The sequence below is a fragment of the Cervus elaphus genome, chromosome 12 (assembly GCF_910594005.1).
Source record: "Cervus elaphus chromosome 12, mCerEla1.1, whole genome shotgun sequence".
Classification (NCBI taxonomy): domain Eukaryota; kingdom Metazoa; phylum Chordata; class Mammalia; order Artiodactyla; family Cervidae; genus Cervus; species Cervus elaphus.
Window position 1 is genome coordinate 19,998,501 of NC_057826.1, and position 24,313 is coordinate 20,022,813.

At 38.5% G+C, this 24,313-nt stretch overlaps 1 protein-coding gene across 5 annotated transcripts in view; it reads right to left on the minus strand.

Annotated features, from left to right (window-relative positions):
- PCNX1 (pecanex 1) overlaps positions 1-24,313 on the minus strand; it is a 177,738-nt gene that overhangs the window by 114,365 nt on the left and 39,060 nt on the right. For all 5 annotated transcript variants that reach the window (XM_043921044.1, XM_043921048.1, XM_043921045.1 and 2 more), the window contains exons 3-6: positions 21,814-21,919; positions 15,445-15,490; positions 14,546-14,635; positions 5,614-7,320 (exon numbers count right to left, since the gene is read on the minus strand). In XM_043921044.1, the coding sequence (XP_043776979.1) occupies positions 5,614-7,320; positions 14,546-14,635; positions 15,445-15,490; positions 21,814-21,919 (1,949 nt within the window). The remainder of the gene's footprint in view (positions 1-5,613; positions 7,321-14,545; positions 14,636-15,444; positions 15,491-21,813; positions 21,920-24,313) is intronic.

Here is a 24,313-nt window from a genome sequence, read left to right on the forward strand (position 1 = left end):
CTTAAAAATGATGTGACTCATTCAGCTGATCACTTGAAGGATTCATATGTAGTTTTGTTACTTTCCAGTTGCTACACACTGCTAAAGCTGGTCTCTCCTAATAGCTCAATCACTATTAAATGAATAAAAATTTAGAAAAAACTCCTCAAGAAAGGTGTTGTTTTCAGTGAGGAGTGTCTACTGTAGGAAAAAGGAGTAAATTTGGGAAGATCATGAAAATAAAAATATGTTTTGGTACCACAAACAGATCACAAGCGGCTTAAGAAAATTCTTTAAAGAAAAAAGATGAAAATATGAAACATATACATACACACATTTCAGAAAATTAAGTACATATGCAAATATTCTGAAATACACTGAAATATTCTTCAAGGTAAAAAATTATTTTACTTAAGTTACTATATGAAGAAATGCACATTCAAAGAATTCTTTTAAAGGAAATATTCTAGTCAGGGTATGAAATCCATTTTTTCCTTTTCTTACTTTCCATGTCAGTCAAGAATGATGCTAATATCAGCATGCAAAGATTTTGTTTTAATATAAAAACAAATGCTTATAAGCATCATTTTCTGGGAGGCCAAAGAACAAGAACCTACTGCACAGTTTCTAAGCATTCATTCTGAATTAAAATAATTTCTATCTATGAAAACATTTTAAAGGACTACATTATTCTTTGACCCATAAACCAGCAACAATAGCAAACAACAACAAAATTATTAGCTGATCGAGAATTTGCATATCCTTATCGATACTTTCCATAATCCCAGGCAGTCAATCAAATACGGTTTGGTAGACAAAATTACATGATACTCTGGAGTCATTATCACACAGAACAGTTCCTAAAAGACAAAGTTTAAGGATTACTTACTTTCACAGGTGGTTCCTACTCTTTTTTAATCCTTTGTGAATGGTCTGACAGACCCTCTCTCCTGGAATACTGCACTCAGCAACATTTTTGAATATATCTTCAGGAGATTCACCTAATAAGGTGTCATTAGTGAAGGATATATATTTGAAGTGACATATTTAAAATGGAAAACTTCCTTACAAATGATTAAAAGGCATCAGTGTCTTAGTTTTCATAATAAATATACAAAGAAGTTTTATACATGGAAGCTTGTCAAGAGTCTGATCATTAACTGTGAGATGACCTGGACAGTTATTACCACTGGTTTACAATTGAGGAAATTGAGACACAGGTTTAATAGCTTGCCAGACTATCCAGTTAGGAATTAGAGATGGCATTAAAATGTAACTGTTTGATTCCTTATACAGAACATTACTGGTATTAGAAAGAATGGGCTGATCTGGGGAATTTGATATATAATCCTTATTTGCCTCATCAACAAAATGCCTCTTAACATTTTTTAAGAGAAGATAATTTTTCCAAGTAACTGAAGGATCCAAACCTGTTTATTACATGTAATGACCACTCTTTGATGTGGTTCTATATGCCTAAGCTTTCTTCTCAGTATAGACTAAATAAAATATAAACTTTCCTTAGTCACATACACATTTATTAGTGAGTTACACTGCAATGCAGCATTAAGTTATGATATTATGATGTCCTTGAACAAACAGTTCGCCCCTGCAGTTAATGACCTCCTGCCACGTGTTTCTGGCACCGGTTCGTATGGTTATTCCGACTTCTGTAGAGTCAGCGGTGCATTTCTTCTGCTGCATCAGTTTTAGCCTTGACAGGCACCCCTCCCTTTCTATTTATTTTCTTCTTCTAACTTCCCATGTGAACTGGGAAATGAGAAAATTAAATCTATTAGAATTTAGAGTCCCTCTATTCAGTAAAAAACAAAAGCTTTAATTCACACACTCTTTTTGGTTCAGTGGTCTTTGTCTTTTCTTTCAATGATACTTAGGATCAAATTTACATGTATGGTACAAGCCCTCATAAACTGTCATCAAGAAAATTTGGCTTTTCTTTATATAGTGACAATCCCTTGACAGAAGACTATCATTGGTTCCCAACACAAAAATATTATAACAGGATCCTATTTCATGCTTACAGAACCCAACTATTACATTTAAAATAATTTTCTCAAACAGAAAAACAGAGGTTAAGAAATTGAGAAAAAAAATACAAATAATGGAATGAACATAAATCTTTCCTTTTTGATTGTTCTTCACAGTCTATTGAATCAGGCAGTAAATAAGATTAAGTGACCCAAAAGAAAACAGGATACTTTTCTATCATATAATTTGTCTGTACTTTTTTATTTTTAAAATACCAGTCATAAGTTATTAAAGATATGCTTTATAATTATAAAAGAAAAATTAAATGCAAAAACAAGAGATCAACAACAGAAAATATCTTAGCTTGAACAAAAAACTGTTTTCCTACCTAAGCAATCACAGAACATTATTGATGAAATCCAATTTTAATCAAAGTATTAGATTAATGGTGAGAAGTCCTATGAAAACAATCACTTGTTATGTGAATGAGTATCAAAAGATAGGCTACACATGTACTGCTGCCAAGGTGAGATTAAAATCTGTAATATTATATCAGATTAATATTTTTCTTTTTGATATTATGTAAGAAATTAAGAATTTAGATTTTTTATTTTTACTATTATTTAGTTTCAAAATGGCACAATGAGAGTATCTCTAATGTATTTCTATATTTAATCATTTTCTTTAGGACAGGATACACATGAGTAGCTGAACAGACTGGTCTGTGAAACAGAAGTGAAGTGAAAGTCGCTCAGTCATGCCCGACTCTTTGCAACTATACAGTCCTGGAATTCTCCAGGCCAGAATACTTGAGTGGATAGTCTTTCCCTTCCACAGGGGATCTTCCCAACCCAGGGATCGAATCCAGGTCTCCTGCACTGCAGGCGGATTCTTTACCCACTGAGCCACCAGGGAAGCCCAAGAATACTGGAGTGGGTAGCCTATCCCTTCTCCAGCGGATCTTCCTGACCCAGGAATCAAACTGGGGTGTCCTGCATTGCAGGCAGATTCTTCACCAACTGAGCTATCAGGGAAACCCAGTGAAACAGAAACATCAGCGCTATTAATATGCTTTTACTATGTGCCAGGCACTGTTGTAAGCATTTTAAATCTATTAAAGCCTTCAGTCCTCATAAAAATCCTATAGGCCAGATACCACTATCATCTCCACTTTAAGATGTGGAAGTCAAGGCTGAAGAAGGTAAGCAGCTTTCCCGGAGTCAGGACTACAGCAAGCCCACACACTGACAGGGATGCATGACGCCATGTCACCATAGTAGGCAATCCCCTATTTTAGTTTATTTTAGTAAAGTACACTTCCTTAGTTTCATCCTTCCACGGGACCAACACCATTCAGCTTAAAGATAAGACAGAAAGAAATCACTGGAAAGCTCAGGAACACATCCAAATTCATTAGGATAAAATCCAATGGCTAGTATGGCTATACATTATAGTTAATGTATAATTATGCATTATAGTTAATGTGTAGTTAATGTATAATGTATGCATTATAGTTAATGTGTAGCCATACGCATGGTCAAGCTGTATCCTCTGTTGTATTGACACATTTCAGGAGTACAGAAAGTAGGCTAGATGGCGAAGAAAAATGTCTCCTAATCAACAACAAAAAAAAAACCCCAAAAACTAACAATAAATGTAACCTAACACATTTTACAAAGTATTTGAGAGTCTATATAACTTTTAAATAATGAAAACCAAAATACATTGCCTCCCAGTACCTCCAATCTTCCAAGAAACCGAGACTGTAACAAAATGAAATGAAAACAAACTAAATATAAATCCAATATACTTAAGCAGTTTAGTTTTGTTCTTATTTTTATTCTAAACACAATGAAGCTCAGATAAAAACAGTTCCGACAATGTCTTCCTTTGGCAAAAAAATTATTTTAAAGCCCACAGATGATTAAATTTATTCCACCAAAGCGAAATAAATGGAAATTTTTAGTTCCTTATTTTTTTTATTAATGGTGGACGGTTTGCTTTTTTAAAAAAAATAAGAACACAAACAAAACAAAAGCTGAAATCTGGGAAAATGAGGGCTCATATTTACCAAAGAGCAAATAAGACCTCATGTAACTTTTCCTAAAAAAAACAGAACACCCCACCTTCCCTATGAAAAGGAAGTGGTATCTTTAATACAAAAGCATAAGATGTACTATCTGTTTACTTACATTTCAACAACATTTAGAACAGCAATATTTTTCTATCATTTGCATGTTCATTCTTAGAATTTATTTTAATCACACTTTTAGTAAAAATTAAGCTATGATTTAAAACCCAATGGTTTCCTGCATATCGCAAACACACATGATTTGTGTGAGAAATCACTAAAAGCATTTCAGATCTGTTACAAAAAACAGATTGACAGCCACATCAAAGACTCAAGAGAAGTTAATTACTATATTGTTTCCAGATGATTCTAACCACTTCCGATATAATTAGGTCTCAATATTTAAGTCAGACTACTTTCTTCCTTAGGCACTAAAGATCACTTTTTACATTCCTATTAGAAATTAATCTTTGTTATAAACTATACCAAGAGAAGCAAGAGAATGTTTACCACATTATGGACTTAAAAAATTATGGGTAAAATTACAATTCTTCGAGAGAAAAAGCATGTTCCTTGTTTCATTATGTTTGTGCAAACAAAAACTCAGCTTAACTTTTCATAAAAGACTAAATGTCACTATACCAATAGATTGTAAACTATAAAGCCAAAGACATAAGCTTTATTACAGGATATGAGGTAGATGAGAAGAAAGTCATGTGCTAGCAACAGAGGATTTCCTTCTTCTGATGCTATTCAAGAACGAGACTCCATAATAACCAAAACAGAATAAGCAAACTATTCTGGGCAGGAAGAAATACCAAGAGACAACTCTGAAATAAACAAAATGGCCAATACACACTGACAATACAAAATCACCTACTGAATTGTGCACAATCCCCCATAAACCAAAAATCAATAAGCTAGTACTTTAACCAAAGCGCTATCACTGTTACCACAAGGAGCATCATATATCCACTAATGGATAATAAACCACAAACGTAGATTAATAAACTTTAATGTGAAGTCACAGAAAAACGGTTTAATGACTAAAACTTGAGTAAGCAAGAAATAAAACCTAAGACAGAAACAAAGAAAAAAGCCATATGTTTTCAAAGTACACAGAGCTAAAGTAATATTTGGAAAAATCTTACATAACAGGTTGAGGGATCTCCTCCTCAAAGTTCAGTGGCACACACTGCATAAGAGGTAACTAGAAATGGTCTGGGGCCCTAATGAAATGCTACATTCTGTTGTTACTGTGGTTGTACACAGGAGGAAGGGGACCAATTTTTTTGCTATTCCTGGTAAAACATTAACAGGTGGCAAATGGCTTAGAAAAGGTGAATACCATGAAGAACAAACTCATATATAACACAACAAAAAACATTTTCTCGGTGTTCACATCAAAACCTTTTTTAAGATAACCATCTTCTTCATGGAAAGAGAGTTTATTTTAACAACATAGTAGATATGGGGCTGTTAACACAAAATAGACTCTAAGAAGCAGCACTCCAATCAATAACATCAAAAATTGCAGAGATTCTTGGGTAAATCTCCTCCTGCAATTTACTTACCTCCACTGACTGCGTCTTGCTCTTCGCCTTCAGGAAAAGCAACCTGGCTTGGCAAGCTATTCCTAGATCGAGTGACTGTCTCTAACTGGGAAGCCCGTCCCAATAAAGATAGCTCATCTAGCACCTCTCCCTCTTTGGCCTCCAGATCGGATTTTGAAGTGGTTAAGGGTTTTACGCTTTCAGGCGCCATGAGCCTACTGGAGTCGTTCAGACACGCTACCGTGCTGCTGTCCAGGCTCAACACTCGGGCCCGCGTCTTGGCACTGTTTGTGCTGGAAGTCCGCCGTGCTGTCCGCTTTTTGCCAGCTCCCTCCGGGCCCAGGTGGGCTTTGTGTGTGTGCTCAGAGTCGGTGCCCCTCTCCTTAGGGGCGTGTTTGGTCTTCAGGGCACTGTATCTGCCCTCCGGAGACTGACAAGAGTGAGACGTGGTGCTAGAAGAGCTATCGCTGCTGAACTGGTGAGCAGACTGCACACTGGACGCTCTGCTCAAGTCACTTTGGTCACTGGAGTCCTCGTCGTGGCAGAATATAGCACTATGCGGCTTGGTACCGGAAACACCTCGAAAGGACACATAGTCCCTATGCCGACTTGAATCGAAACTGCTGGCCCGTTTTTTCCCTGTCCGTCTCCTGCCTGACTTATGGGCAGAGGCTGTCCGGTGGATTAGGCTGGAGGATTTAGGTCTCACATCCCCTTCCTTCTGCTTTCCACCAACATCTTTACTACCTTTCGAGTCCACTGACACAGCTGGCTTCTCACCCTCCTCCTCTTTGTTTTCAGCAGTCTTCCCAAGTGGTGTGTCCCCCTGTGAAGTGAATTCATTTGCATGGGGGTTTTTATTGGCTTCTTCAGATGCAGAGGTGCTGAGACCTTTCTGATTGTGCACGTCATCAGAGCCGTTAGAACCCTTGGCCTCCTGAACCCCGCTATTCGTGCTCACGTCCACGGCAGTCTTTTCACTGCTAGTCCTTTTGTCACCGGCACAGCTATTCTCGTCCTCTGCCTCAGCACTGCCCTCTCTCTTCTGGCCGCTCCTCTTCGCCGCCTGGGGAGACCCCTCGTGCTCTGACAAGACGCTCTCGACGTGCGTGGAGCTGGTCTGCTCGCTTCTGTAGCTGCTGACGGTGCTGTGGGTGTCCCGGTCCGTCCCGCTGCAGTAGCTCTCCGTGGAGCCACTGCTGCGCGTGCTCAGGCTTCGCAAGCTGTCCATGCTTTTGTCTGCGTTCAAGGGTTTGCTCTTCCCACTTCTGGTGGGTGGCTGAGAATTACTGTTTTTCAGCTCGCCAACCAGCTGAAATTCCCCAGGTAAACACGAATTTTCCACCAAGGATTCTTTGGATCCAGAATGAGGCTTGGAAGATTCTAACTCACTAACAGGATCCAACCCACGTCTTTGCTGATACAGAGGGAAGTCATTCAGTGAGGTGTCTGGAAAAGCCACAGCAGAGCTAGAAGTCCGCGGCACACCCCGCGGCCGGTGCTCTTTCCTGTAAGAGTGCGAATGTAAAGGGACAAGAGAAGCTACTTCTGTGTCGCAGGCATTGGACAGGGACTGCTCGACGTGGTGGTGGTGGCTGTGACTCGGCAGGCTCACTTTGTCACTGAAGTCCCTTGGTAAGTCCTGTCCACACGAGGACAAGGACGGCTGAATGGAAATGAAGGAATCATTGGAGACCAGGCGGAAGAGCTTCCGGTCAGCTGCCAAATCTGTTTCAAACATATATTTGGAAATGTTAACACAAATCTATAATCTGTTTTTCTACCATCTAACAATGGAAAGAATTCACAGTGTACCATAAATTACGCATAAACTATTTCCCAAGTAGCTCACTGAATAACAGTTGGCCAGTCATTCCAAAGGGCTTGTTTCTATTTCCCAGCTCAAGAAAGAAAGCATTCTACCAATGGAATGAACTGAACTTCCAAATCTTCAACGAACCTCAGAAAAAGTGCTATGAACTATCAACAATAAAAGAAGCAGCAACAAAGGATTACATTTAAAACAGAACTGGAATGCTGTGTAAGTTCTGTCCCTAACTTACTAACTGGGTAAAGGTGGGTTACCTTTTCAAGCCTCTGTTTCCTCATCTGTAAAATGTGATATCAATCTCAACATGGGATAACTGAGTTAATAACATACTTGCTTAACACAATGCCTGGCACAATTAATGGTAGCTATCATTATTTTACCTAGCTAAATTTAAAATCTTTTTGAAAAACTAATATAATTGATTTTTAAAATCCACAATAACAGTAATCAGAAACAAACAAAAAATCAAAAGGTTGACCAAGGACCAGACCAAGGCCCAAGATATGGTATAATGATAGAAGATATCTTCCTGTTCACAATGGTTGAAAGTATTAAAATAATAATTACAAGGCAAAATACTACATTTTATCTTTTACCACTGACACAGCAATTAAAAATCCTTCACAGAAAAAAATACACATTCCCCCAATATCTGTAAGACTATTCCTTAACCTTTCATTTAGGGCAGGGATTAGTGACTTATCATATATACTATACACACATAAAGATAGATAAAAATACAAATAAACCCATCTACCCACCTACCTACATTGTCACTTATCTTGAAATATAGATTGACAACCAAACTGTACAATAGCTGATTTTTTTATATACCTTTTAAACAGACAAGGATTGCTGAGTGTGCTGTTAGTTCAATAAAAAGAAACGTTATTGTCTTACTTGTCGTAAGTGCATAGGAAAAATACAGTAACAGAGCCTATAATAAGTCAGACTCCTCCCAGTCGTTACCTTAAATTATAAAAGCATAATTATCCCCCTAAGATTAATATAAAATAAGAATGACTTCTAGAAATATTTACGGACTTCAAAAAAAGCTTAATGTAGGTTAGATCTAAACAACTAAAAATCTAAACTAGAGATACTCTCTAGAAAGTACCATACAAACTGTGATTTATAAATGACCTATTAGGCTTTATCTTGTGTCTTAAAGTCCTCAAGATAAGTGAAACCAATACTCTTTTCATCTGTTCAAAACTGTGCCACTGTAGATGGGTTCTTATATTCTCTAAAAAACCCAAATTTAAAAACCAGCACTGTCTTTACTTTTCTATAGTATTAATTTATAATGCTATTTTTAAAAACTCTCAATATATGTCCCTATTAAGCAATTATGGGGTGATGTAATATTCACATTTCAAGGATATTTTCTAAAACAAAAACCTAACCGAGCAAGTAGTTGAAAATCCCTAATTCTAATATACAATAGACTTTAAAAAATACCAACTCCCAAGACATTAACGAAGCAGAAATTTAAGTTTTTCATTTTAAAAGACATAGTCAAATTTAATTTAATACATTTGTTTTTTTCAGTGTTGCTAAATAAATATATCATAATAAGTTTGACTCTGTCAGGAAGAATTTTAGGTGGTTTTAGGAAATTTTAAGTAAACATGCTTTCTTAAGACAGTTTTTCTTCCTGGTAGTGATACTGTCAAAGACAGGATCAAACCAACCCAGAGAGACACTATTTTTCACATAATTAAACTTTTTTCCAGTGATTGCTACTAGTAGTATTCAGATTAAGAAAGTCATCTTATGCACTACTCATGGTGTGCAAACTGGTGCAACCAACCTTCTACAAAGAAATTTGGCGAGGTAATCAAAAACCTTCAAAAAGCCTTTGATCAATAATCTACGTCTAGAAATTCCTGCTAAAAGATAAAACCAGATATTTGTACAAGGTTCTGAAAAAGATTATTCATGCAAAGGACACCAGAGATACAAGGTGACAGGTAACAGAGGAAGTGAGGATGAAGGAGGAGATGTGGATTTTTTTAGGAACGTAAGAGAAATAAAGCAGTTGGTTTTTTATAATTGCTGGGGATGATCTAGAAGAGAGGAGGAAGTTATGATTTTTGTTTATAAAAGTGACATGTTAATTCTATAAAATCCCGTTAAGTATGAGGAAGAAGATTTACATTTCTGCCACTGAGATAACTGTTAATATTTTTTGGTGTATCACTTTTTTCCTTTTTACTGTGATATAATTCACGTATCATAAAACTAACCCTTTTAAGAATAAAATTCAGTGGATTTTAGTATATTCACAGATTTGGGCACTCATGACCACTGTCTAATTACAGAACATTTGCATCACCCCAAAAAGAAACTCATAGCCACTATACTCATTTCCTTTTTTAGCCTCTGGCAATCACTCCTGTCCCTATGCATTTGCCTATTCTGCACATTTTGTGTAAATGGAACTATATAATGTGTGACTTTTGGTGTCTGACTTCTTTCACTTTACATGTTATATTATGTATCAGGACTTTATTCTCTTTTATGGCTAAACATGGTATATTACTTTTAACATTCCTATGAATACCCTTAGTATTCTCTTAGACTCTTACAGACTGGAATAATATTTTTTAAAATAACTTTATTCATTTAGTTTTCTGCCTCTGCTGGGTTTTTGCTGCTGCACAGGCCTTTCTCTAGTTGTGGAGAAGTGGGGCCATTCCCGAGTTGCAATGTGTAGGCGTCTCACTGTGGTGGCTTCTCTCGTTGCATAGACGGGCTCTAGGGCTCACAGGCCTCAGCCGTTGCAGTATATGGGCTTAGTAGTTGTGGCTCCTCGGTTCTAGAGCACAGGCTCAACAGTTGTGGTACATGGGCTTAGCCACTTTGAGGCATGTAGGATCCTCCTGAATCAGGGATTGAACCCATGTCTCCTGCAATGGCAGGCAGATTCTTCACCACTGAGCCGCTAGGGAAGTCCAGTCATATGTTTTATATAGTGCCATCTTTTTCACCTTAAATATTTTCTCATAGTATTGTGTAATCTTTGAATACATTTTAGTACCTGCATAGTGTTATTATTAAGACAATATAATTTATTCAACCTTTTTATTGCATGTTTTTATAGTTTTTTAAAGGAGTTTTATAACAACCCGAGATGAAATTCACCAAAAAGTAGTCTATTGTCACTGTTCTCAATTATTATCCTCTGACATGTATTCTACTCCCAGTCCATTAAGAAGCTATCAAGGTCACCAACACCCTCTGTGCTGTGAAGTCCAATGGTCAAGTCTCAATCTCATAAAATTTGGCCTACCAGCAACATCGGACAAAGCTGACCACTCTCCCTGAGATGTGGGGAAACACCCCTCTACCTCACCAGTTGTTCCAATTCAGTCTCCTGGATTTATTTAGATTGCAGTGGTTCAGAGCTCGACTGTTAGAACTCCTTCATTTTTCTACCTATACTCTCTCTCTCATATGTTTCATCCACCTTTTCTGGCCCCAAAATAACTAAAATTCATAAATACTTGTAATTAGTTCCTCCATCTGCTACCCAGCTCAGTACTCATACAGGGATGGCCTAGGGTTCTGATCTTGGGTAGGGAAAACATGAATGAGGCTGAGAAGGGAAACTGCAGATAATCCCTTCTTAGAAAACATACATGACACAAACCCACAACATCAGTTTTCTCCCAATCATTTTAAATCAGGTTGATAAAATGAGTGCCAACTGGTCAACTAACTGCTAACCAACTAACTAAAGGTCACTGTCTTATAAATCCAAACAGCCAGAGAGCCAGAAGCGTCTCAGCTGATATTTAAGCCAGAATGAACAACCGCCACTAGGTGGCGCCAAACCGCAGCCAGGACGGACGGGATCTGGATCAGGGAACCCAGCGGCCTGAACTACAGGCCCAGCGAACCATACAGGCATTCCCTGCTAGTTCACGAACTTGATATTAACCCAACCCCACATGTGACATAACTGAATTTTTCTTTTTTAATTTATACACTGAAAAGTCCTAAATTTAAAACCTCAACCCAGATATCTTACCTAAAATCCAAGCCTATCTATTATCTACTAATTACTGCTGTTCAGAGGTCCTACAGCAACTCATACCTGATATGGCCAAAATGAACTCCTTCTCGTGCCCTTCACCATGCTCTCCCCACTTATAAATCACTCCTTCTCAGTTTCGCCTTTTCAGTTAATGGAGAATCCATCCTCCCCATGATTTAACCCTCAAATCTTAGAGTCATCTATGACTGCAATTTCTTTCACATGCTATTTCCAAATCCATCACATCCCTTCATTAACATCTGCCACAGCCAGACCGGGCTTCCCTGGTGGCTCAGCTGGTGAAGAATCCACCTGCAATGCAGGAGACCTAGGTTCAATCCCTGGGTTGGGAAGATCCCCTGGAGGAGGGCATGGTGACCTACTCCAGGATTCTTGCCTGGAGAATCCCCATGGACAGAGGTGCCTGGAGGCTACAGTCCATGGGGTTGCAAAGAGTTGGACACAACTGAGCAGCTAGGCACACACAGTCAGACCACTTCTCACTACCCTGATCTGTGCTCTGATTATTGCAATAATCTGCTAACTGCATCAGCCTCTGCCCCTTTTAATACACACTCAAATAATACAGGAGCCAAAATGACTGTTACAATGTAACAGAGACGATGATACTTCTCTGTTCAAAACTCTATACAGCTGTTCATCTCATTGGAATTTGAAAGCAAAATCTCTAAAATGGCTTACAAGGGACTTCCCTGGTGGTCCAGTGCCTCTGTGCTCTCAGTGCAGAGGGCCCGGGTTCGATGCCTCATCAGGGAACTAGATCCCACATGCTGCAACTAAGAGTCTGCATGCCACAACTAAAGATCCTGCATGCCCCAACAAGGGCCCAGCACAGTCAGATAAATAAATATTTTTTAAAAAATAAATAAAATAAAATGGCTTGCAAGACTTTAACGTGGCCCCTTGCTCACTCTGTCCCAGCCACACTATTTCTGACAGGCATGTTCCTGCGTTGGGACTTCTGCCTGTGCTGTTACCTCTGGCACAGAAGCAGTCTCACTCCTTCTCCTTCAGGTCTCTGCTCTCAGCAAGGCTTCCCCTCGACCATTCTGTAATATTTAAACTTACAATGCCCGCAGCGCCCAACCCACCACTCCGTATACCCTGTCTCTATTACTGCATACATGTTTGATTCACAGTAGCATGTTTCCATACTAACAGTATGAAAGCCACAGTGGTAGAAAATTTTGTCTGTTCATCAACTGATTTCTAGTACTTAGAATGGTATCAGGCACACATGAGTACTCAATAATAATTGTTAAATACATGGGGAAAATGTTATATGATAAAAGAAGTTATAAAACTGTATGAAAGCAGTATAGGATAGTGATTAAAAGCAGAATTTAGAACTGGATTTGAACTACAGGGCTGCTATTTTGCAGATAGGTGATTTGGGGCAAGTTTCCTACAACTTCGCTACTCTGTAAAGTGAGAATAATAACACTGTGAACTTCAAATGCCTGTCATGAAGATCAACTGGGTGAATGCATATCAAGTGCTTAAGCGATGACCTAAACCAGGGTTTGATTAACTAAGGCCTGTAGAGCCAAAGTGGCTTTCTGCCTGCTTTTGTAAATCAAGTTTTAGTATAACACAGTCATTCCCACTCATTTACAGGTTGTTTACAGCCTCTTTCACTCTACAACAGCAAAGCTGAAGAGCTGCAGCAGAGACCACATGGCCGACAAGGCTTTAAAGGAGAAGCGTGCTGACTCTTCACGGGGCAGCAGTATGCACTCAGTGACTGTGTATGTCATCACTGTCTATGTCAGTATGCACCTGCCAGGGGAGAGCTGTGTGAATATAATTCCCAACCTGCCAGACTACAACATTCTTGCTCACGCAAGGTACTTCCCAGATGAAAATAAAGAGACCTACGACCCATAAGTGCAGTGGCATTAGCCCCTCTAAGATCACTACCCAGTTTCTGAGACACTGCTGATTACATATTATACAAAAGAACACTGTGATTCTCAGAGATTAATTCACCTTTCCCTTTTATAAGAAAATAGCTTTCAGACCATACAGTACCTTCAAATGTATTTTTTTAAGGGGAGGGGACAGGCTGTGAGGGGTGGTCCACCAAAGCAATTAAATAATTATGACGTATTAAGCAATTACAGTGATAAACCTAAAATTCTAACAAAACATCCTTGTAAGAATCAAACCTGGGTAAAACACTACATTAGTGGGAAAATGTCTCCATTCAATGATCAATTTGTAACCCTATAAATAAGTTTCATAATTGAGTACAATAGGAAATGTATCAGTCTGCCTGCCTACCAAACATCACCCATAAGCTAACAATAAGAACAAAAAGAAACAGGCTGGAAATAGGGAGACGGGTTTCTGATCCAATCCTGGCTCATTGATTATACAACCTGGGATAATCTCAACTGGAAATAAATGGGTATGGCATATCCATCCTTTCATGTCTGAAAATTAAAAATCAAACTCAAACATGTGGTAGTTCTTTTAAAAAAAAAAAGAACTCTATAAAATCCAAAGTACTCATTTACAATGAAGTTGAATAAGGAGAAAAAAAAATCATTTAAAACCAAAATTTACATTACAAATCTGCTACAGGAAGACACCATGTTGGAGGCAGACAGTTTCTCAGTAAGTCCAACAGCAAGTTATTTCTCTGTCAAACACACTGTTGTTTCTGCAGCCGGGCAACATATGCAGCAGTTGGCATTTAGAGGTCATACTGAATGGAAAAGAACAGCTTTACATACTAGGTTAACAGTAAGCTAAGCAAGATGCTCTGACCAACTAAAGGAATAGCAGATTCTTGTCTCCCATCTCATATTCATTCTACGGCATATGCTCACAAACTTTCTCTATTTACTTGGCAGAACATGTGAAGCTGAATTCCAAAAGCTATGAGTACTTATAACACTGTGCTACTGTTATGCTAGCAAATCATTTTATTTCAATGTTTCTTAAAAACCACACTCAATTATTACAAACGTCTGCCAAAATATGAGCAGCACATTGCACAAATTCACCCTGGTCATCACAATACATGATGCTGCCATGAAGTAAATTGTTCTTACCTTGTTCTTCACTTCCCTCCTTACAAAGACTAGAGCTCTGGCCCAGACTTAAACTGATATCATCAGAAGTCTTAGCGGTGTCTGTATCTCCTACAAAGTTAAGAGAAATCCAAGATGACATTATATTAAAAGTAAAAGCTGTACAGGGGGCATAACAAAGAAGGACATAAGAGAGTGTAGTAGATATTTACGAACTAAAGCAGTTTTTCTATCAAGGGTTACAATAAAAGAAGCATTAAACTGATAGGAAGAATCATGAACTGTCAGATCACATATGCTATAAACCAAATATGGAAAGGCCTCATAATACTAGTTAATACAACTATTTCTTTCAAAAGAAGTTTTAAAAATGAAATGCAAATTATGTAATAACTTGAAACAACTTAAAAGTCCCTCCCAGGAAAAATTAGAGATTTATAAAATTACAGGGCAAAAATAATAATGAATTTATTTGACATAGATGTATTGAATAAATGAGATTTACATGATGTATTGGAAAAAAAATTTTTTTCGTGTCTTATTTGTGCCTAATTTAAAGGTTTCAGATTAAATTCGTTTTCTATGAACCCCACTAAAACCCATGAAAGCATCTGCCCTCAAGGCAAAGAAGTTTGTTAAAGATCAAAACGCACAATTCATACAGTGTAATCCAAATGGTTAAAACACTGTTACGAAATTTGGATGATAAAAAAAGTGAAAGTGAAAGTCACTCAGTCATGTTGAAAAGGGACCACAATTTAAATCAAGCAATCTTTAATACGATATATAATTTTATCCACAAAATAATTTCAAGAATGATTTTTCATTACATAAATATACATGAGACAATTAATTATCTTTATTACGACCAAAAAAGAAATGGGAAGTCAGAGGTAATGTTCAGGGGAGACCACACCCACCTTTAATAGTTGCTGCTGTTCCAAGACGAGAGGAGCCAGATCCAATCTGAAAACATGACATGAAGTAAACATGATGCTAGCTACGCCATCAGCATAGACTAGCAAGATTATCAAATGAAATTATATTATCAAAACAAGGTATCAGTCACTTTCAGCAAAAGGCCACAATATATCAGAGCCACACTCTGCTGCAGCGGGCGAGGCTCGCCTAGCACACACACGCCAGGAGACTGAATCCCTGCACGCTTGGGGCTGATGGATCCCGGGGAGAGCCTCCATCTCAGACAGTCTGGGTCAAACCATCACTGTCCGTTTTATACTGCATCATAACATGCTCCAGTTGTAAACAGAGCAAAACTAGATGCCAAGTCTACCTGAAATAAATGTGGACTTATCAGGGATTATAAAAAGAAAGTCTGGAGGATAAAACATAGTAACAAAGAGCAACCTAAATCTTCCTGTCAAACTGTTAGCGCATCAATATGTACTTTCCTGAGATTCAGGCAGGAAGTTCTTTGTAGGCTGCTATAATGCAATTTTTAAAAATACTAATAAAAAACACTAAGGCATTTAAGAAAAAGGAACTTTTAGCACAAACTCTATAAACAGAACACTATTATAAATCTGTGGAGTTTTTAGGGCTTATACTCAAGATGGTATACAATTTCCCTAAAATTTTATAACCATCATGTATTATACTATCATAACAATCATATAAAAAAACCAAATATAACAACATGACAGTTACTAAATCAACAAGTCTGAGTAGTTCTTGTTATAACCTGTTTTCAAGGGATTCAAGACAGAACAGTCAAGCAAATTTTTTTTTTCAGTCAAGCAAATTTAATATCTTTATACTAAAACCAAGAACATTCACAGAATACTTGCATTTTGCCAAATCTTTCCCTTCAACTGATTCAACTGAAGAGAAGTATACAATGAGAAATTTGGTAAAAGTATAGCTATTAGTGACTTTAAAGGGGCATGAGGGACTTCCTTGGTCTGGATGGCAATTAAATGGGTGTACACATTATGCAAAAACGTACTGAGCTGTACACTTAATATGCATACACTACACATATGAAAGCTATATGTCAGCGAAAAACAGCAAAAATAAGCATATGCATATAGGTTAAAACTACTAATAAGCAGTATAGACCCAAAAAAATGAGCTTTGCAATATTTTTGAACAGTTTATTAAGTTTGATTCTCCTGCTTTTTCCTGATATCTGCTTTCAATTAGCCACAAAAAGCACTGCAATAGGGAGAGAAAGGCCCCAAAAGCATTTTACTGCAAAAAGAGTTTCATTCTAAAAACACCTGCTAAATAAATAAGTTAAAAAGCAACCAGTTATTTTTCTACTAGAATAATAAACACATAACTTCCTGGACAGAAGCTTACAAACAGGTAAGCAAACCAGAAAGTGCCCTTCCGTGGCATCCCGCTAAGGATTCAAACTTTAAAACAGAAAAGGTTTCTGAACATGCATACAGTAGTCATTTGCTCACAACCTCAGTGCTTCCTTTTCCTCCTTAACAAGCTTCTCATTTTGTTCAAATGTTGGACACACATCTTTTGATTTATGAAGAGGACCCAGACTCTAATCTAGGTGTGTGCCCTCGTTCTGGTCAATGAATGTATGGGAGAGTCTATTGGAAGGCTCTGGGGAAAGACCTCCCTGTGTCTGAGACAATGATGACCAAGGACAGACAACTCTGCCCCAGACTGTCACCTGCTTCTTCACGTTTCAACAGGATCATAATTGAAGCTGCTCTGCTCATTCTGCAACTCTGAGAGAAAGCCAGAAGGCCTAGGGAAATTCCAACCCAGAGCCCTGATAATGTTTAGCTGCTGAACAAATGCTATACAACCAGCGCCAAGTGTAGGTGACAAACTCCTATTTCTTTAAGTCACTTAATTAGTTGAATTCTATTACTTGGTGACAAAAGCAATCTTAACAGATACAATGTGTGGTTATATGTTTATCCTTCATGCTTTTCTGAATTGTTTCAAGCTTATCCCCCCAAATATAATGGGGTTGTTACTGTTCACATGTGACAATAAGGGACTGAAAATATAAACCACAGTACATACAAATAAAAGGATGCAATGCAGTTTTCAAAATGTTCACTGCCAGAAACACGTAACAGTATTAACATTCACGGTACAGTCAGTGAAGAGAGTCAAATGCCAAAGAGCAAGCACACTAAAATCTCTGTTTAAAAACTTTTTTTTTTTTATTATGACATTATAGATGATTTTATTTTCTTCTTGCTTTCCTTCATCTGCTAACTTTCTAAAAATAAACACATTTTGAAAAGGAAAAAATTAAGAAAAAAATGATATCTGCATACACTTAGAGGTGAAGTTTTCCTTAATAGATCTGCACAAACTAAAATGCTCCAGTGTTTCTTCTCTTTGAGAAGGACCAAAGGAAAGCCCAGATACAATTCTGAATATCAGAGAACAAAAATTACTTCCAATTAAAGGCAATCAGGCAAGGCCACCTCCTCCATGAAACTTAGCCATCTCTCTAACTGGAAACATTTATTTTCTCCTCGGAAATCATTAGTCCTTTTTCGGTACCATTCCTATGGCAACTATTACTTTGCACCTTTTACTTATATTTCCTTGGTAATATACCATAACTTCAGTTACTTATAGATATCTACTATGAAATTGAAATGGCAACCCACTCCAATATTTTTGCCTGGAAAAGCCCATGGACAGAAGAGCCTGGTGGGCTACAGTTCATGTGGTCGCAAAGAGTTGGACACAAGTGAGCATGCATGAAATTGCAAACTCTTAAAAAAAAAAAAAGAAATTGCAAACTCTTTGAGGGTAAGATGTGGAGAGGGTAAGACCCACTCCACAACCCAGACAAGCAAAATGACTTAAATACTATCAGGCACTAAAATATTTTAAGGAAGGTAACTGACAGAAAGAGAGGAATATAAGAGACAGTTCAAAAAAATGGGGGGGTGGGTGGGTAGGGAAATGGAGAATAGAAGATGGAAAGGAGAAGGGTAGCAGTGGCATGAAGGAAAGAATGGTACCAATGACGTGATAGTGCCCCAGTGTTCAAGGAGTTCACTGTCTAGGACTGAAGACATTTATAAACAACTATGAGAGCATGTAGTAGGAGCTATATAATAAAACATGTACAAGAAACATGGTATCTTTGCATTGATATCATCTCTACCAATATACAAAGTCCAACTTACTTCCGCATTTCAGCCTTCCTAAGGGATAACAATAATTACGTCAATAATTTCTTTTGTCATAAACAGTATAAAACTAAAACACCAAAATCCAAGTAGCACAATAGCTTCTGACATCTGCCCTTTTTAATACAAGAGTTAATATTTTAAGGAAAACCAAATCAGTCAGATGTGCCATGCATTTAGGTGTAGACATGAGTTAACTATATTCAAGATGGGACTCCCTCCCTAAAACAAGTAGGGCTGAGACAGGATAGGGGCAGGACACAAGCTTTAAAAGAATGACATAGCCCAAGGAAATTACATAAAATGATTAGAACCAACTAGGTCCAAAATAGCCTACTTCTCTTAGACCTTGGGCCTTAGTATACACTCCTCGAAATACATCAGCAAGGGAAGGAGGAGAGGGTGAAAAGAATTGGGAGACTGGGATGACACATGTATACTACCACGTGTACAACAAGTAGCTAGTGGGAGCCCCTTCATGAGTCTCGGCCTTGTCGTGGCAAAGCGACTTGCGTAACTCAATGGAGCTACCGAGTCACGCCGCTGTGCGGGACCGCCCAAGACGGACGGGTCGTATTGAAGAGTTCAGACAAAATGCGATCCACTGGAGGAAATGGCAAAGCACTCCAGTATTCTTGCCTTGAGAATCCCATGAACACTGTGATAAGGCAAAAAGATATGACACCAGAAGCTGAGCCCCCCTAAGTCGGAAGGTGTCCAATATGCTAATGGGGAATAGTGGGGAGGCAATCACTAATAGCTCCAGAAAGAATGAAGCGGCTGGGCCAAAGCAGAAACGACGCTCAGATGTGGATGTGTCTGTAAAAGTGAAGTCCAATGCTGTAAAGAACCATATGCATAGGAATCTGAAATGTTAGGTCCACGAATCAAGGTAGATTGGATGTAGCCAAGCAGGAGATGGCAAGAGTGAACATCAACATCTTAGGAATCAGTGAACTAAAATGGATGGGAATGGGTAAATTTAATTCAGTTGACATTATATTTACTACTGTGGGCAAGAATCCCTAAGAAATGAAGTAGCCCTCTCACAGTTGACAAGAGACTGAAATGCAGGACTTGGGTGCAATCTCAAAAACAAGGGAATGATTTCAGTTCATTTCCAAGGCAAATCATTCAACATCACAGTAATCCAAGTCTATACCCCAACCACTAATGTCAAAGAAGCTGAAGTTGACCGCTTCTATGAAGACCTACAAGACCTTCTAGAACTAACATCAAAAAAAGATGTCCTTTTCATCACAGGTGATTGGGATGCAAAAGTAGGAAATCAAGAGAAACACGGAATAAGGCAAGTTTGGCCATGAAGTACAAAATGAAGCAAGACAAAGGTTAACAAGAGTTTTTTTCCAATAATCACGTACAGATGTGAGAGTTGGAACATAAAGAAGGCTGAGCACTGAAGAACTGATGCTTTTGAACTGTGGTGCTGTTTAAGACTCTTGAGATTCCCTTAGACAGCAAGATCAAACCAGTCAATTCTAAATGAAATCAACCCTGAATATTCATTGGAAGGACTGATGCTGAAGCTCCAATACCTTGGTCACCTGCTGCAAAGAGTAGACTCATTGAAAAACACCCTGATGCTGGGAGATTGAAGGCAAAAGGAGAAGTGGGCGGCAGAGGATGAGATGGTTAGATAGCATCACCGACTCACTGGACGTGAACTTGAGCAAGCTCCAAGAGATAATGGAAGACAGAGGAGCCTGGCGTGCTGCAGTCCATGGGGTCACAAAGAGTCAGACACGACTTAGTGACTGAACAACAACAGTGGGAACCTGCTCTATCACACACGGAGCTCAGCTCAGTGCTCTGTAATGACCGACAGGGGTGGGGTGAGTTGGGGGGGGGAGTCCAAGAAGAAGGGGATATATGTACATATATAGCTGATTCACTTTGTTTTACAGCAGACACTAATACAATAATGTAAAGCTATTATACTTCAGTTAAAAAAACACAGCAGCAAGCTAATGACACACCCACAGGTGCCATGACAGTTTCAAGGCTGATCATAAAGGTCAAATATTAGGCAGTGGCCCAATTCCTGGAAATTCCCACCCACTCCCCAATATGGCTGGAATACTCCTCCTACTCATTAGCCTATGAAACTGGGACTTCCCTGGTGGCTCAGACGGTAAACTGTCTGTCTATAATGCGGGAGACCTGGGTTTGATCCCTGGGTTGGGAAGATCCCCTGGAGAAGGAAATGGCAACCCACTCTATTACTCTTGCCTGGAAAATCCCATGACTGGAGGAGCCTGGTAGGCTACAGTCCATGGGGTCACAAAGAGTTGGACACGACTGAGCGACTTCACTATCACTACAGGGTTAAGTGATAGGAAACTAGTTTACCCTCTAAAACCTGACAACACCATCCCTGGACTTCTCTTACCCTCTGAGATGACCCACACTCTATCTGTCGTGTGTGCTTCCTGCCTGAATAACCCCTCTTTCGCTTTACTATGGCACCTCTTGAATTCTTTCCTGTGTGAAGCCAAGAACCCACACTTGGCAACTGCACCAGGGACTCGGATGTGACCTGGGATGTGGCCATCCTCTCGTGCCCCACTCTCTTTCCTGCAACAGGGCAAGTCTAATGGACACAGTGCCAAGAGTATAGTTACCAAAGATGGTCAGCCACTGCTGTCCTTTCCTCAGCCCTACCAAAAAAGAAGTAAAAGGTGTGGCTGTTCAAAAGTCTGTTGCAATATCGTAGGCTTACTCCCCAGGGTAATCTGCCAATATCTGTCAGTAAGAAAGTGCAGGTTTAATTAAGAATACAAAAAGTGCAGCCATGTTAAGAACTAAGCCATTTCATTCCACAAAAAGAGATTGAGATGTTGCCAATACAGACACTGTGAAGGTAAATAAGTACAAGTTCCCAAGGGCATTCACCACAACTATCTTGAACAAAACTACCCCAGGCAATGAGCATGTGGTACGTGCTCAGCAACAAAGTACTTAATTAATGTGAAAATTCTGTGTGATAGTAATAAACAATGATCAGTAAACAAATCAAAAATTTATCAGCAAGATAAACCCAAACATCAACTGACTGTAACAGATAAGAGACCACCATCAGGAGGAAAGAAAAAACCAAAACAGAACAGCACAGGTTCCTACCTGGTTGCTTGGATCCAAGCCAGCATAAGAATTTCTTGAACTACAACCAACTGGGGGTGTGGCCTCTCGAATGAACTCAGCCATTTCAATCCCCCCACCAGGATCACTGTGGGAAAAAAAAAAGAGAAAAAGACAGTGTCCTTATTCTGACACCAATTGTTTTCTTTTAGTTTGTTTTTTAAGTTATATTTTTTTTTCTGTAAAACTAAGAGGTTCAAGTATTTAACACAGCAAATAGAAAAAAATTATTCTTCCTTTGTAAGTCCAATAATTTGAATTATTTTATAACCATGTCACTATTCCAAAATATTTAGAACTCTCTCCCAATCTGTCTACATCCACTCAGTATTAGAAACTGGTTGATTATAATTGTACCATACTAAATATAGCATGCACTTTATGATATATGCCATAAAACCACTGTAGCAAAGAGATGATTTGCCTTTTGTTTCCCAATGGGAAAGAGAAATTGGTCAGAAGGTAATGAGATCTTACACAACCTGTTTTCTCCAAGAGTATAGTCTAAGCTGCTTAACACAATAAAGAACATGCATGAGAACGATGATTCTGGTCAAGCTATTTGTATCTGTACTTCTAAAGTTAACAGAATTTAGCTGAGACACTAACTTGTTTTACAGAATTGGAAACCTAAGATTTTAGATTTGTATATGTTGAGTTAGAAGGCACAAGTTTAAAAAACTGAAATGATGCTATGTAGTAAAAACAGGCATTAGAAAGACATAAGAGAAAATTACTAAGTTCAAATAACTGAGAAGTCCACTTAAAGTACTTAAAAGATATGGCATCCCAAAATAAGGAAAAAAGATCATGATAAATTTCAAAACACTTAAGACAATTTTATAATAAGGTTCCTCTAGAACAAACTTTTGGAATAATTCAGGCCTAAAAGTTATCATAATCCTATCTTTTGCCCCAAGTTTTTTATTCATTCTACCTGATGTACAGTCTGTGAATTTTTTTAGCTATCATTACCAAGGATAATGGACTTCCCTGGTAGCTCAGACAGTAAAGTGTCTGCCTATAATGCAGGATACCCGGGTTCAATCCCTGGGTTGGGAAGATCCTCTGGAGAAGGAAATGGCAATCCACTCCAGTACTCCTGCCTGGAAAATCCCATGGACAGAGGAGCCTGGTAGGCTACAGTTCATGGGGTCGCAAAGAGTTGGACACGAATGAGCAACATCACTTTCACCAAGGATAAAAGCTCTAATATATATGCTGAACATTATTGTGGACATAGGTTATTTTACCATTTGGCATTTAATTCAACCTCCTTGTTAACAAAAAGAAAAAGCAATTCCAAATTCTTCTGGTGAATCACCTCAACCCAAGCTCTCATATGGCTGAGGTAATGCTGACCCCACTCTCAGGGTTAGGGGGAAGCTCTACTGGACAAAGTCAATCAGCATATCCCAATCTTTTGGTCTAAACAATTAGTAATTCTAGAATAAGCACATGACCCAACTCAGGTCAGAAGCACTTTACTATTGAGAGAAGAAACTTCTTTGCCTGTCTTAAATGCTGAGAAGAAGAGTCACGGAGCTGCTGTAGCCATTTTCTAACTGTAAGGGGAGAACCTGTCTAAGAAACCAACTAAAAGAAAAGCACAGCCTCGTATAAGGAACAAGAGTCATGAAGTTACTTGAAATTCTGCACACTGTCACATCTGATGACACCCCTTAAACAGAGACTTTTCACTACTGTGAGCCATAAATTACCTTAACCCTGTTTAGGTGGGATATTCCATCAACTGTAATCAAAAGATACAGGCAAACAGAACCTGCTTACAAGTACACCTTCCATTTATGCATTTATCACTACAGCTATTTGCATTCTAGTGTGTTTTTTTAAATTAATGGTCTAATAATCATCACGTCCCTGTTCGCTTACTGGGTTCCTACGTTTAGGCCACTGACTGCAGTTGGCTAACTAATGTCCAACAATGGAAATCAGCTTTCTAACTTGTTGTTAGTCGCTCAGTCATGTCCAACTCTTTGCAACCCCATGAACTGTAGCCTGCCAGGCTCCTGTCCATGGGATTCCCCAGGCAAGAATACTGGAATGGGTTGCCATTTCCTTCTCCAGGGGATCTTCCCAACCCAGGGATTGAACCTGGGTCTTCTGAATTGCAGGCAGATTCTTTACCATCTGAGTTATCCATCTATAAAAACAAGATATAATGGAACTCGGTTATGAATATGAAGGCAGACTCCACGTACAAATGTCCATGTGTGAGAAAACTGGAATATGTTCAAGTGTGCTGGCCATTTGATGTTAAGTCACACAGGCTATCTAGGCCAGAATGAGAAATACTTCTCTAATCTGGGAAAATCTCAAGTGTGTATATACAAGCAGTTATCACCCATTGAACGAGTGATGAATGATAACCAGCAATATTACTGCTAAACTCCACTGGAAAGCATCCTCTAATTCAGATTGCAAAGAATCAGAAGATGGTGAGCAAGGTGAAAACCAAGGA